Genomic DNA, 14,591 nt, shown 5'->3' with positions numbered 1-14,591 from the left:
TAGGAGGAAAGAGGAGAGGTTGTGGGGTTAGGAGGAGGAAAGAGAGGGAAAGTGGATAAGGGTGGAGGCAAGGCGGGGACTGCCGGGAGTACCTGGAAACATTTTGAGTAAGATTTTCTTTTTTGTGGTGTTTGTAGATGCATCATTTGTATTTCTTGTTTAATTCAAAATAATAAAAAAATTTATAAAAAAAAAAAAGGAAATAATCTTTCTCTTAAATTCATATTATACATTCTGACTATTTGAAATTCATTTACTACCTAAACAGAGAAACTCTAAGGGTCTATTAAAAATTAACATATTTTTTCACCATATTTATATAGCAGACAACGCACTTCCAATATTCATACAGTTTCAGCAATTTAGCTTCTTACCATTTCATATGGATCTTTGTTTTGTCTTCCAAATTTCCACAGTAAATGAATGATACCAAGTACTGCCTCCATAATTTGCTGAGATCCAGGTTCCAGAATATTTCCAAGAACTGGAGTTGCAAGTGGTATAGGAGAGGCTTCAACCCAACAATCAAGCAGTAATGGTATTATTACTCGAATGAAACCTTTTAAATTGTTCATGGATGTCAGACCTTTTTCATCACTACTTGTCATGCTTAAAGACCTAAAAAACAAAGAGTTCGGTTTTTCTTTTCTTTTGTGTCCGAAATGTTTACTTAAAACCAAACATTATCAAATGTATTTAAGGGTCATTCCTAAGCATATTAACCAGAGCAAGACTTAGCATATACATATAAAATGCATCAGCACACTAAATATTTCAGAACTAGTTAGTAAATAGTCCAATTTACTAATAGCAGCCCAGAGTCACCTTCTAGGGAAAATGGGCAGCATAGAAATTTAATAAATATGTGCACTTATTTAAACATTAGATTCACAATAAGAAATTTGGGGACTTTTTCAATCTATATGTCTTTTCTGGCAGAAATAATGTTTTACATTTCCAGCAAACAGATAAAGTCTTTATATTCTTATTTTGGAAATATTGTCACAAATTGTCTTCTTTGCAAACATATTTTGCAAGGAAGAATGGGAATATTTAAAACATTCTATATACCCTACATATTCCCACAGATTTTCTACAATAGCCATGTCTGGAAGCTCCAAGGGCTATTCAAAATCTTTATTTTCTGTAAGAATTCAAGATCAATTTCGAAGTAGATTTTATAGAACATAGAATAATAGAGTTGGAAGGGACGTTGGAGGTCTTCTAGTCCAACTCCCTGTTCGAGTAGGAGACCCTATATCATTTCAGATAAATGTTTGCCCAGTTTCTTTTTGAAAGCCTCCAGTGATGGAGCACCCACAACTTCTGAAGGCAAGTTGTTCCATTGGTTGATTGCTCAGACCATTAGGAAATTTCTCCTTACTTCTAGATTGCTTATCTCCTTGGTTAGTTTACATCCTTGTTTCTCGTCTTGCCTTTTGGTGCTCTGGAAAATAGTTTGATGCACACACCCTGCCTTTGCAGGAGCCCTTCAAATATTGGAACAGTGCTATGTCTCCCTTAGTTCTTCTTTTCATTAGACATACTTAATCCCTGTAATCATTCTTCATATCATCCAGTTCATTTTTGTTGCTCTTCTTTGCACTCTTTCTAGAGTCTCAACATCTTTTTTTATATTATGGTGATCAGAACTGGATGCAGTATTCAACTGTGGTCTTACTAAGGCTTTGTAAAATGGTACTAGAACTTCACGTAATCTTGATTCTATCTCTGTTAATTATATATTTTTGTACTGTGGAAATATAATTAATTTTTAGTTTTTAGCTTCAATTTTCAATGATTGTGGAATATTAGACTCTAGGATATCTTGATATTTAATTGAATCTATTTTTTCTTTCACTCATGCAGTTTTTTCTATGCAACAGATTGTCTTTATTCCAAAGCATAACAGAGTCATCCCCAAGTTTACTCACTGGTGAAGTATTTTTCCTTCAAGGATAGAATAAAAGAGCTTTTAATGCAGTCACTATCAAGTATGGTATAGTTTCATAGAATCATAGGGTGGGAAGGGACTTTGGAGGGCTTCTAGTCCAACCCGCTGCCCAAGTCCTGATGCTGTCTGGGGAAAATGGTTCTCCAATGTTTTCTTGAAAACCCCCCGTGATGGAGAACCCACAACTTCAAGAAACAAGCTGTTCCACTGATTAAATCTCCTGTCCGTCTGGAAATTTCTATTTTAAGATTGGATCTCTCTCTAATGAGCTTCTACTTATAGCTTCTTGTCCTACCTTAGGTTCTATGGAGAGTAAATCAATGCTCTCTTCCTACAATAGCCCTTCAAGTAGTGGAAGACTGATATTATGTGTCCCCTAAGCCTTCTGTTCATTCGGCTAAACATATCTGGTAACCTTAACTGTTTTTCAGAGGATATGGCCTTCAGATCCCTTTTCATCTTTGTTGCTCTTCTCTGCAGTTACTAGAGACCTCAGCATCTTCTTTCTATTGTGGTGGCTAGACTGGACATAGTATTCCAAATGTGGCCTCATCAGGGCAACATAGAGCGGTTATATCACTTCTCTTGATATATCCCTGTTGATGCAGCCTAGATTGCATTGGTTTTTGGGGCAGCTGCAACACTCTGATAAAGCATGCGTAAGCGGATGTCCATCGGGACATTTAGATACCTCCCAGAGGCATTATTGTGAGCTATGTACTGCCTATCCTGTATCTGTGCATCTGGTTTTTCCTGCCTAAGTCCAACATTTTATTTTTCTTGCCACTGAACTGCACCTTGTTGAATAAGGCCCAATAAGGGCTCAAGTCTTTCAAGATCTTTTTCCCAAAGTGTTAGCAATACCTCTCCAACTTTATATCATCTGCAAATTTGATGAACATCCTTCAATCCTCTCGTCCAGGTCATTTATGAAAATACTGAAGACCAATGGGCTTAAAAAGAACCTTGAAAAACTCCACTACATGCTTCCCTCCACCCAAATATAATCCACTGAGGACCACATGGTGAGCGTGGTTGGTCAGCCAACTGTAGATCTTTTGGGTAGTGGTAATGTCTCTTCTGCACTTTGTTCTATTTTACCAAGAAGCAGAATATAGCCTACTTTATGAAATATTTGAAATCTAAGTATACTATATCCACAGCATTTTCTTCTCAACTAATTTAGTCACTTTATCAAAAACAGTAAGATTTTTTTGGTATAACTTATACTTCTTAACAAACCCATGCTGGATTCCAGGAATCACCTGTTTCTAGAATCAGAGAAAAAATAAATACATTCTAACCTTTTACAAAAGCAAATTACCACTGAAGTGTTTTAAGTTTTCAACGAAGAATGCATAATTAAATTTTAAAAGAATATAATAAATTACAAGTTTTACTGAATTGTTTGGTAAACAATAACTACTAAGTGTAGCATTTTAAACTAGTTCCAAGCATACAATTTTCTTACCTTAGTGTAAACAATGAATTAATTTTGGGATATAAGTCACTATTTTCATACAACTGGATGTGCTGTTGACTGGTGACATGTTCTTGCCAATTAACACATATGGACTTCTGAATTCCGACATTATGAGTTCGCTCTTTTTGCCCCTCACTGTCAATTTCTAGTATACTAGAATCTTCTACCAAGATCTGGAGGAATTTTTGAAGTCTAACTAGAACATTCACCCTCCATTGTTGAGACATCATTCTGCGATTAGGATTAACAGAAATCATCCAATTCATTTTATTTCTAGTTTTCTGCTGTGTTGACAGTTGCTGATGAGAAATAAGTTCCACAAAGTTATTCAGTAATACACTACTGCGATCCCTCAGGAGAGTAGGGTATTCCTTCAAAAAAATATCCAATATCTTCAAAGAATCTTCCTGAATTTCTTCACTGATGTGAGTCATGGCACTAGAAAGATGAGCACTCATTAAAGGGAAGAATGGAGAGATGTGCTCAGCTCGTATTTTGGGAGCCAGGAACTGAAGAAGGCAAACTGCTGCTTTTCGCACACTAGAATCCTTGTCTGTAAACACAGCTGCTAACTCACTCAGTATATTTGAAAGGTGAGCATCCATTATGAATGGATACTGAGACAGTAGATCTTTGAGTCCAAAAAGTGCACTTTGTTTAACTCCTGCACTATAGTGATTCATCTGTGAAAGCAGATCCTAAAATATAACATAAAACATTTCTGTTAATACTCTTTTCATTGTAAAATATTTTAAATATATAACATATTTTAAGCATTTTCCTCTGCAACTGCTTCTTAAAAGCATATTTTTAAAAAAATAGTGAGATAATTGATTGAAAATTGTAACATAAAGAGCTGAATATGATATGTAGGATACAACTGACATATAGCAGAGAAAGCTATAATTTATAACAGATAATAAACTATGGTGATTAAAAATTATCCCAGGGTCATTCTAAATGAAAAAATCATGGAGTACTTATAAAATTATATAGAGATCTGGACTATATACAGAAATGAAATACTTATTAGATTACATAAAGATCTGAACTACAGTGAGAGAAAAACTTATTTGATCCTCTGCTGATTTTGTACATTTGCCCACTGACAAAGAAATGATCAGTCTATAATTTTAATGATTTGCATTTTAATGAGTGAAGTAAGTATTTGATCCCCTATCAATCAGCAAGATTTCAGGCTCACATGTATCTTTTATACAGGTAATGAGCTGAGATTAGGAGCACTCTCTTAGAGTGCTGTCCACAGAAGCAATCAATCAATCAGATTCCAAACTTTCCACCATGGCTAAGACCAAAGAGCTATCCAAGGATGTCAGGGACAAGATTGTAGACCTACACAAGGCTTGAATGGGCTACAAGACTATCACTAAGCAGCTTGATGAGAAGGTGACACTAGTTGGTACGATTATTCGCAAATGGAAGAAACACAAAATAACTGTCAATCTTCCTTGGTCTGGGGCTTGCAAGATCTCACCTCATGGAATTTCAATGATCATGAGAATGATGAGGAATCAGCCCAGAACTACAAAGGAGGATCCTGTCAATGATCTCAAGGCAGCTGGAACCTTAGTCACCAAGCAAACAATTGGTAACACACTACACTGTGAAAGACTGAAATCCTGCAGTGCCCACAAGGTCCCCCTGCTCAAGAAAGCACATGTAGTGGCTTCCGGTTCTGGATCGCAGCGTCTTCGGACGCACGGGGAGAGTTCCCTCCCCCGCCGTCTGGTTTCTCTCCATCGAAAGACCCTGGAAAGGGTCGAAAGTCGCCCTGGAGGGGCGACCACCGCTGAGGAGGACCCTCGCCTGAGGGTGGAAGAGCGGCAGCCCTCCCCCTTGAGCTGAGGCAGCTCCTTTGGATCGACGGAAGAAAGGTCGGCCATTAACATGGCCGACCATCTAGCTGCACCAGCCGAAAGCCAAAAGCACTACTAAGCTCAATGAAGCACTGTGGAATATCTGGGTGAGACCTTTCCTTTTCTCTCTCTTTACCCTAACTACCTTCCTGTGAAAGCTCCTTGAAACTATCCCTCCGCTCTCAATTCAGCAGCATTTGCATACTTGGGAATTTAAGCTTTGAAAAGAAAAGAAAAGAATAACTAACTTTAACAACTAGATAATTGGATCTTTGCTCTGTGGATACCTTGGGGTCCCAAAATTTCTTATTATAGAGACTTATCATTTACCTAAACTATTAATTTTGGAAAATATTTTTTTCTCTGTTTTCTTTAACTGAAAAATAAAAAAGCTAATTGGCGTTTGGGAAAAGATTTTGTGGTCTGCTGAGGACATCTTGTGGCAAAACATGGCATAGCAATTGAATTTATTTATTTTTTTCTCAATTGTGCCAGTTGACTCCCTTGATTTGTCCTTCATATTACCCAAAAGATAACAATTGGAAACAGCTGGCTGGTGAAAACAACCGACTGGTGAAAACAACCTCTAGAAAATGTGGAGGTGAACACTGGCTGACTCGTATTAAATATAGCCTCCACCAAAGGACTATTTCTAATCACCATGGAAACGGAGGAACTCTACCCACAACTTAACTACAAACTTATCCTTGAAAAAATTCTTCAAGCTACTGAGCTAATCAAGTCAAAAGTGAAAGCCGAGGATATTTTCACAATACTACAAAGCGAACCCCAGACTCCAGATGATCAACCTACAAGCCAAAAAACAACAGAAGAGGAACAATAATATCCACAACCTATTAAGAACTTTGGTAATCCAACACTGACTTTAACTACAGTATCTACAACTCCAAAAGCAACAGGAGCTGATCAACAAACATACCACATTGAGAACTCAGACAATTTAGCTAATCAAACAATAACTACAATACTGGATATGACCTTTTACTTTACTCAGACGAAACTGGAAGAAGAACAAAGATTTGAACTATTAGGGCAACAACCTAATTACAACAAAGGGGCCAGTCCCTTTGAAAAATTGATAACTGGATATTCTCCCTTGGTTCAAACAACATGTGTGGGAATGAAGGGAGACATATCACTGGATTCAGAAGCACTGGTATGGGAGCCTGCCTGGCACAAAAAGAAAGCCAGAGTTAGATTTAAAAATGGGATTTAAAAATTCACTTAATGGGCTAAGTAGCTCTTTGGAGTGATTGGTTTAATATCCAGGATTAAGACTTATAAGGGAAATTAAAATTAATTGTTAGATTATAGTATTGATTGTCAGATGGAAATACATTTGTGATAAGAGAAGATTTTCGTTAGTAAATGAAATAGAATATATTTGTGAACAAAGTAAGAAGGCAAATTTTGGATTAACATGTCTATTTTAGTTAAGTATCTTATAATGAAATGAGGAAAATTAAGGTTATCCAAAATTTAAATATTGGTTATAAAAGGCTAAATTGAAACATGGAATTGGAATCAAGCAAAACTTAAAAACAGGACTTGGATATGTATAAGTAAAATCTTATTGATAAATGTTTTGACTGACTGAGCTGTAGTTAAAAATGTATTAATATGAACATGATATAATATTTAAGGGAACTAGAGAGGGAATCCTTATTGATGTAACCTGAGATATACATGAATGATTTTGTTATTGGACTATTGATTACCCTATCACCACGCTGCTTCCTAAGCACCTGGATGTAAAAACTTGAAAAACTAATAAAACTTGTACAAAAAAGAAAAGAAAGCACATGTAGAGGCCCATGTGAAGTTTGCCAATGAACATCTGAATAATTCAGAGAAGAACTGGGTGAAAGTGTTGTGGTCAGGTGAGACCAAAATCGAACTCTTTGGCATCAATTCAACTGCCTATGACCCCCAAAACACCATCCCTACTATCAAACATAGAGGTGGAAATATGCTTTGGGGGTGTTTTTCTGCTAAGCGGACAGGACAACTTCACCACATCAAAGAGATGATGGATGGGGCCATGTACCATCAAATCTTGGGTGAGAACCTCCTTCCTTCAGCCAGGGCATTGAAAATGGGTCGTGGATGGGTATTACAGCATGACAATGACCCAAAACACACGGTCAATGCAACAAAGGAGTGGCTGAAAAAGAACGTTAAGGTCCTGGAGTGACCTAGCCAGTCTCCAGACCTTAATCCCATAGAAAATCTGTGGAGGGAGCTGAAGGTTTGAGCTGCCAAACATCAGCCTCAAAACCTTAATAACTGTAGAGGATCTGCAAAGAGTGGGACAAAATCCCTCCTGATATATGTGCAAACCTGGTGGCCAACTGCAAGAAATGTCTGACTTCTGTGATTACCACCAAGGATTTTGCCACCAAGTACTAAGTCATGTTTCGCGACAGGGTAAATATTTATTTCACTCATTAAAATGCAGATCAATTTATAACTTTTTTAAAATGCATTTTTCTGGATTTTTTGTTGTTATTCTATATCTCACTGTTAAAATAAACCTACCATTAAAATTATAGACTGATCATTTCTTTGTCAGCGGGCAAATATACAAAATCAGCAGGGGATCAAATAAGTTTCTCCCTACTGTACATATGGAAAAATGCTCTTTTCCATGTCTGGTAAAATGCTTAGTTTTACAAAAGTTAATTTTCTGATAAAATTGGTCTGAAACTAACTACAACAATAGCCTGGGAACTCAAACTTTTGTTTTTACCTTTATATTAAGCTTCCTATTATTTGTTGGAAGTATACTACCCTGTCTCAGCTGCTCAGGAAGATGTATAGTCTTTGTTCTGAAATTTGTGTCAGTTGCATTTTCTAGTCGAGACTTCTTTTTCCCAACTTTTAATTTGAGTTTATGAAAATCTTCTTGATGTTGTCTCTTTTTAGTCATTTTGAAATTCTGCAAAAAAAATGTGAACATTCTTAGAGAGAAAAAATACTTCCAATTGCACTGATAAAGTAAAAAATTCATTGAGATATTGCATTTAAAACTGAATAGCCAAATCTGTTAGTTCATATCAAATATAAATTAAGGACAGTTTTATTGTCTCTTATCCAATCCCCAATAAGTTATCTGAATATCCACGAACAAGGCTATCCTGAGAGTTAAAATACATTGCATTTGGGTGTCATACTAGAGATTCTAGCAGGAAAAACACATGTTTTGAGAAACAAATTTTATTTTAATCCAATTTCAAAAAAGAAGTTAAGGCACCAGACAATTAAAAAATAATTTTACATTAACATAACACATTTATATTACATTTATATACATAACTAATTCAATGCAAACCTCTAAAAATTATATTAAAATCATAAAATAATATAAAATCCAAGATGCACAACAAGCTATAAAAGATACAGAGGTACTAATTTTAATGATGTCTGGTTGAACACTATTCCATAAAATGGAACTAAAAGATGGTTGAAAGAAAGAATTGAAAAGATATATTCACTATCAGTGTTAATTTACAAATATAATAGAACTGAATAGGAGATCTATGTCTAACTCATTTTCTTATTCTAATATTCTATTCAAACCTAGAATCAGTTTTTAACTGCTTAAAAAAACACTGACAATGTTACAATGTCATGGTTAAAACTGACCTGTTTAACATACATATTATAGATGATATTTTAAAGGCTTATCTATTGGAAACAGTAAACACTTTAAATGTGAAGATTATTGAAATGGTATTCTAGCTTCTATTTTTCTGCATGAATGGAAAAATTATTATCGAATTCATTTTAGGTTAAAAAGTTTGAGTCCAAGGAGCACTCCCCCGAATCAACAGGAATAGCCTAAATCAGCCTAAAAGATAACCTGATGAAAAATCTAAATTTAAACTCAGATACAGAAATTCTCCGCATTGGCTAAATATCCACCATATTTAAATACTCCAATAGGACTGAGTAGCCGTGGCCTCCCGCCAAAAAAATACCTAAACGGTTAGCAGAGACCTCGTGTACCTGAAGAATCCAAAGATTTATTCTTTTGTAAAGCTACTTTCAGAACAACCTCCTTTCAAGGGAAAGGAAGTTCCACTCGGCGGCAGGCAAATAAAACAGGAAACGGGGTATGGGATAGAGGAAGCGCCTCAACAGGATCTCAGTCAGAAAAACCCTTGGAGCTCCTAAGCACGAAAAGAGATAAATGTTCTTGTCTACCAAGGAAAGTTTGATCCTCGTCTAGTTTTCCTCCTTTCCGAACCACGCGCAAAGCTACTCACCCACCCTATTCCGATCAATGAAACAATCTACGCGGCAACGATAGCTGGCTTCGAAGATTCCTTCCGAGTCGAAATCCCGTATCCGGTCACGTTTTCCGGAAGTCACTGTAATGTTTTCTCGTTACTGCTGATCGCAGCAGTTCATGATTGTATTGTCGAAACTATGTTCTTGCGATTGGGCGGAAAGGAACAGGGAACAAGCGGCATACCGGTTTCTTCGGGTTCCATCAGCAGGAACAGAAGAATAGTAGTATAATTTACATGGGAAGTGTACAGTTATACCAAAGATATTGCGGAATTGTGGTCAAGCCTCGTCTAGGTTAATGTTTCCTAAACTCGGTACACATCTTAAAATTGGGACAGTAAAGTTAATGTAAGGAAACGGTTTCTTCATAACCTCATTGAAGAATGTAATAAGGCTACATAAGGATCTAATGGGCCTTCGTGGAATCAGAATCATATACAATCATAATTGTTGCATTCCAGTCACGTGAAACCATCCTCAAAGAACATAGTATGTGTGCTTACAGCCATAACAATCATGGGTCTTTAGTCTACTAAAATGTAACATGATTTTTAAAAAGGTTTCATCTGAAATAATTCTCAATTTCAGACTATCATTCTCAAATTACAGAACAAGCAAAAAGATTCATACAGGTTTGTGCTTGTGCCAATGTGATGTAAAATATGTAAGTGGCATTTAATTTTCATAGCAGATTCCGAAGAAAGCAGAAACTGCACAATATGTCACATCAGGGATAAAGACAAATATACCTGTCCCAGGATAATGTTGGGAGGTCCAATCTGGGTTGGTCACTAGGACCAGAAATGTAGTCTTCCAAAGCTTTCAGACTCATGCTGGAGCACATCTTTAGGGGACTTATCTCTACCAGAATGTGTGCTTTGGGCTATTCAATGGGTAGTATTTATGTGGTACCTGGTTATGTGTGGCTTTTTAATTGTTGATTGGGGTATTGATGGACAACTATTAAGTCTTTGGTGTTGTGTACTGATCCAGATTAGATCCTGAAATATGTCATATCACACAAATACACATACTGGTAGGCCTTGCCTTATATCCACTCGGACCATTCAAAATTATTGTGACATGAAAAAATAGACTTATTACTCATCCTGAAAGATTCAGCATCTCAGCCCCTCAATCACGTGACTGCAATCTGATGCTCAGGTTCCACCTTGCACTTACAACGTTGCAGCAAGCCACAGTCATCTGATCACCATTTGTGACCTTCCCAGCCAGTTTCCCACAACAAAGTCAATGAGAAAGCCAGCCGGGAATATCACAAGTTCTAGCAAGTTGCTCAAACTGTTATTTTTCCTGAGGAGCCTGTTCCTCAGTATCACTTTCTCTGTAGTGTAGACAATTGAAGGGGAAAAAAGTTATTCTTTTAATAATTGTAGAAATATAATTGTAGAAATGTAATTGTAGAAATAATTGTAGAAATGTAATGCCATTATATGAAACTCTCTCTTTAGTACAAATGTAACACTGTAACGCAAATGTAGCAATGCACTGCCAAAATGTGTGAGAAGGTTTGTTTACTATTTCCTGCCTAAAAAAATTCCTCCGGAGACAGAAACTTACACGTTGAGTAGAAATCACTATCAAAGAGGGGGATTTTGACCCAAGGTGAAAATTACAAATAAACAAGATAACAGCAGATGGACGCAAGAGGTCAGGATGACTTTAAGTACAACTTCAAAGAATGACTATAAAGATGAAAGAACTTCTTAGATGTGACATGCATTGTAAAGGTATAAAATGCAAAGCTTGAAACCAGGCCGGCGCGCTCTTGGAACTCATTCAAGTGGGAAGATTTCAGGAGGCCGCGTTTGCAAACGCTTTTCTTTTCTTTCATTATTATTTTTATGTTTTTCTCCAATAAAACTTTGTTTTGTTAACCAGATTTGTCTTCGTATTGTGGGTATCAAAACTGGGGTTTTTACATCTCACACATCCACCCTTTGTACTGAGGCAACTCCGAGCTGTCCCAAAACTTATTTGACCCATGCATGGCATCCGCTAGCCTGCCTATGCCTTGTAACAGTTGGTAACCGCAACTTCCATTCCTAACAGCACCCTCCACCCACCCACTCTGGTACCCCCACTTTCCTTGCCTTGGACTCCACTTCTTCCTGTTTAATAACCATTATTGTCCTGGGATTATGATGGCAACAAGAATTACTGTTGCTAAGTGATGCAATTACATTATATCATGTTTTACAACTATATCATTTAGAGAGCAATTCCAAACCAAATTACTGTTGTAATCTGAGGACCAATTGTATCAATTATGTATCCAGAAACTTTACATGATGGAAAGAGATGACTTTAAGTGCATGCTGCTCTCTGAACGTGATGTCTTTCTTGCAGTTTCATTACCAAATTAGATAACATCATCAGTAGCATTTGCTCTTATTTTTATATATTAAACATTTGCCCTGTCGGTATTGGTAGGAGTGTTCATGGTGGTTCCTTGATTCCATCCTATGTAGTTTATTAGATATTTGTATCTGACGCTGCTGGGCAAGGCATGCTGTCATAGGTATTCATGCAGAAAAACAATTGATCCTTGATGGAAATGTGCCTATATGCACATTTTCCCATTTGCATGCTTTATGAAGTGTTTCATTTTCAGTTGTGGTACTGATAGAAGAAAATATTTATAGGTCAGGGTTGAACTGTGGGATCCTTGGGGCACTCTGAGTTTGGTTGTTTTCTTGCAGATTTCATTATCAAACTAGCCAATTAACAAATAAATGAATTTCTTATTTATAAGTTAGATTACATCATAGCATGACTCAAAAATATATATGAGACACAGAAATAGTTTAGAAATAGAATTGTTTTAAAGTTACAGTTGGTCAGACGTATACCAGATGCATACATAAGATGTAATATTTTTCTAAGTCTATCTGACCTTATTTATTTAATTAAATTTATGTAGCCACCCATTCCACATATGTGACTATGGCTGGTATACACAATTAAATAAAAATGTCAAAACAATTAACAAAAAAACTAAAACATTAAAATACAATTAAAACAATTTAAAACTATTGTTGAAGGAAAGGTCTTCATTGTGGTTCAGTCCAAGCCGGGAATAAACAACATGGCGACTGCTTTAGAAAGAAGGTTGCAGTTTATTGAAGAAGAGAGCCAGACAGAAAGATGGCTCTGGAAGAAAAGAGCGAGCACATGTAGGGAGTGGGTTTTTATACCCTCTGGAGCCTTTTGTTTGGAGCTGTTTCCTGTTCCTGTTTGAGGCTTTATATTTCCTGTGTCATGTATTCTGATGTGAGTCTGGGTGTGCCCTTTGGCATCTGTGAGTTAATCCTATTATGTCCTGTCTTAGACTTTGGGTGGGGTATGTAGATTTTAGGTGTCTTTGTCTTCTTAATCTTCTAGCTGGGTGCTTCCAACCTTCCTGGATTATTTACATCTGCATTTGTACAGAGCTGGTTTCTGCTTGGGGGAGGGAGACTTGGGGCTATTAAGAAAACTGGGCATGCTTTTCTGCCTCTTTAAGATCCTTTGAGGAAATACATTTTTCTGCCCTTTTTATATTTCCTTCTCTGGGGGGCTGACTTCCCACACTATAAATAAAACAAAAATCACAGGAAAGGAGATTCCAAAAGTTACAAAAAGTATAACCATTTCACAGTATGGTTTAGTATCTTCAACCCTTATCCACTTCTAGAATTCCTCACTAGATTAAAATACAGCATGATAATGATTCTAGTAATTGTTGTGGTTAATAATCAGAATATGCTGTAACAAATGAGATGTGCTTATGAGCGAATCCTTTAGGATTCTTTTGTCCTCTCCATTTTTTAATATGGACCTCAACAGACAAAATTACTTTGAGATTTGGATTTCATATTCCACCGGTGTATCAATGGTATAGTTCTACCTCTGTCTTCAAACTTTTGAGCTCAATAAATTATCAGACACACTAAACAAGACACACTACCAAGATATTCCTGTCAAATGTGGCACAAACGATAAGAACCATGAGCTAAGCCATTCTTCTGAGTCTGTTGTCTTAATTTCCCCGCCTGTTTCCTTATCTCAAGCAATCATGACATCTTTTTACTGACACAATGTTTTTCAAGGCAATGGTTCTATAGTTCTGCTTTGTGGGATGTTGTTAATCTTATTTAAGCAAGAAGTCAAGACATATTCACATTAAGAAATTGACTAGATTATATAGGAATACTGTATGTTGGCTGATAAAATAAAGTTCTAAAAGTGATGGAAAATGAAACTTACATAGCCATTTTCATTGCACTATAATTGGTGAGAGCTTCATATTTCATAACTGAGTAGAATAACAATTCAGTTGGAAAGAAATGTTAACAATGATGTCTGATACATAACAGGAGTATCATACTATTGTCTGCATCTTGTCTAATTGACTTGTGGCAACTTTGAGTTGAATGAAAAGTAAACTGAATGAAACTTAAAACTTAGTCATGTTGGGAATGGAATTAAAACACCAACAAAATTGGATTGGTAAGAAAAGAGTTTATTCTGCAGAAAATAGAAAAGCGGTTTGCAAAGCGCGGTGGATCCTAGTGAAAGACTTCAACAGGAAGTTCTAAACCAGAGACCACACGCAAACATTCAAGTTCATGGCATTATATACAGTTCTATCGCGATGCCCTGTTCCCTCCCCTTCGGTCCCATTTGATAGGCTCTCTGGGTTTACAATCTGTCTGAGATGCCTAGTCAGAATACATTATATCTACCTTTGATTGGTTACATTGATTCAAATTTCTCCCCACCCTTTTTTCCGTTTACTGTTCCTCTTTAAGGATCAATTATTCGTGGATAGCCAAGCCTCCTGGGATTTAGTGTCTATGTGCAATTTCAGCTTGACTAATCCTTTATTGTTAAGCAATTAAAATCTTTTATTTTTAAACTCCTTTATTTCTCACAAATCCACCCTTTCTATTTTTTATAC

The 14,591-nt window shown here is 36.5% G+C and overlaps 1 protein-coding gene across 1 annotated transcript in view; it reads right to left on the bottom strand.

Annotated features, from left to right (window-relative positions):
* TEX10 (testis expressed 10) overlaps window positions 1-9,672 on the bottom strand; it is a 40,672-nt gene extending 31,000 nt beyond the window's left edge. The window contains exons 1-4 of the mRNA XM_015812069.1: window positions 9,604-9,672; window positions 8,085-8,273; window positions 3,426-4,135; window positions 375-618 (exon numbers count right to left, since the gene is read on the bottom strand). Coding sequence (XP_015667555.1) covers window positions 375-618; window positions 3,426-4,135; window positions 8,085-8,264 — 1,134 coding nt within the window. The 5' untranslated portion in view covers window positions 8,265-8,273; window positions 9,604-9,672. The remainder of the gene's footprint in view (window positions 1-374; window positions 619-3,425; window positions 4,136-8,084; window positions 8,274-9,603) is intronic.
* Between the last annotated feature and the right edge of the window lie 4,919 nt (window positions 9,673-14,591).

This window comes from Protobothrops mucrosquamatus, unplaced genomic scaffold (assembly GCF_001527695.2).
Source record: "Protobothrops mucrosquamatus isolate PMUCROS unplaced genomic scaffold, P.Mucros_1.0 scaffold66, whole genome shotgun sequence".
NCBI classification, from domain to species: Eukaryota; Metazoa; Chordata; class Lepidosauria; order Squamata; family Viperidae; genus Protobothrops; species Protobothrops mucrosquamatus.
The sequence above is the reverse complement of the archived record's forward strand: the minus strand, read 5'-3'. Positions and strand labels throughout refer to the sequence as shown.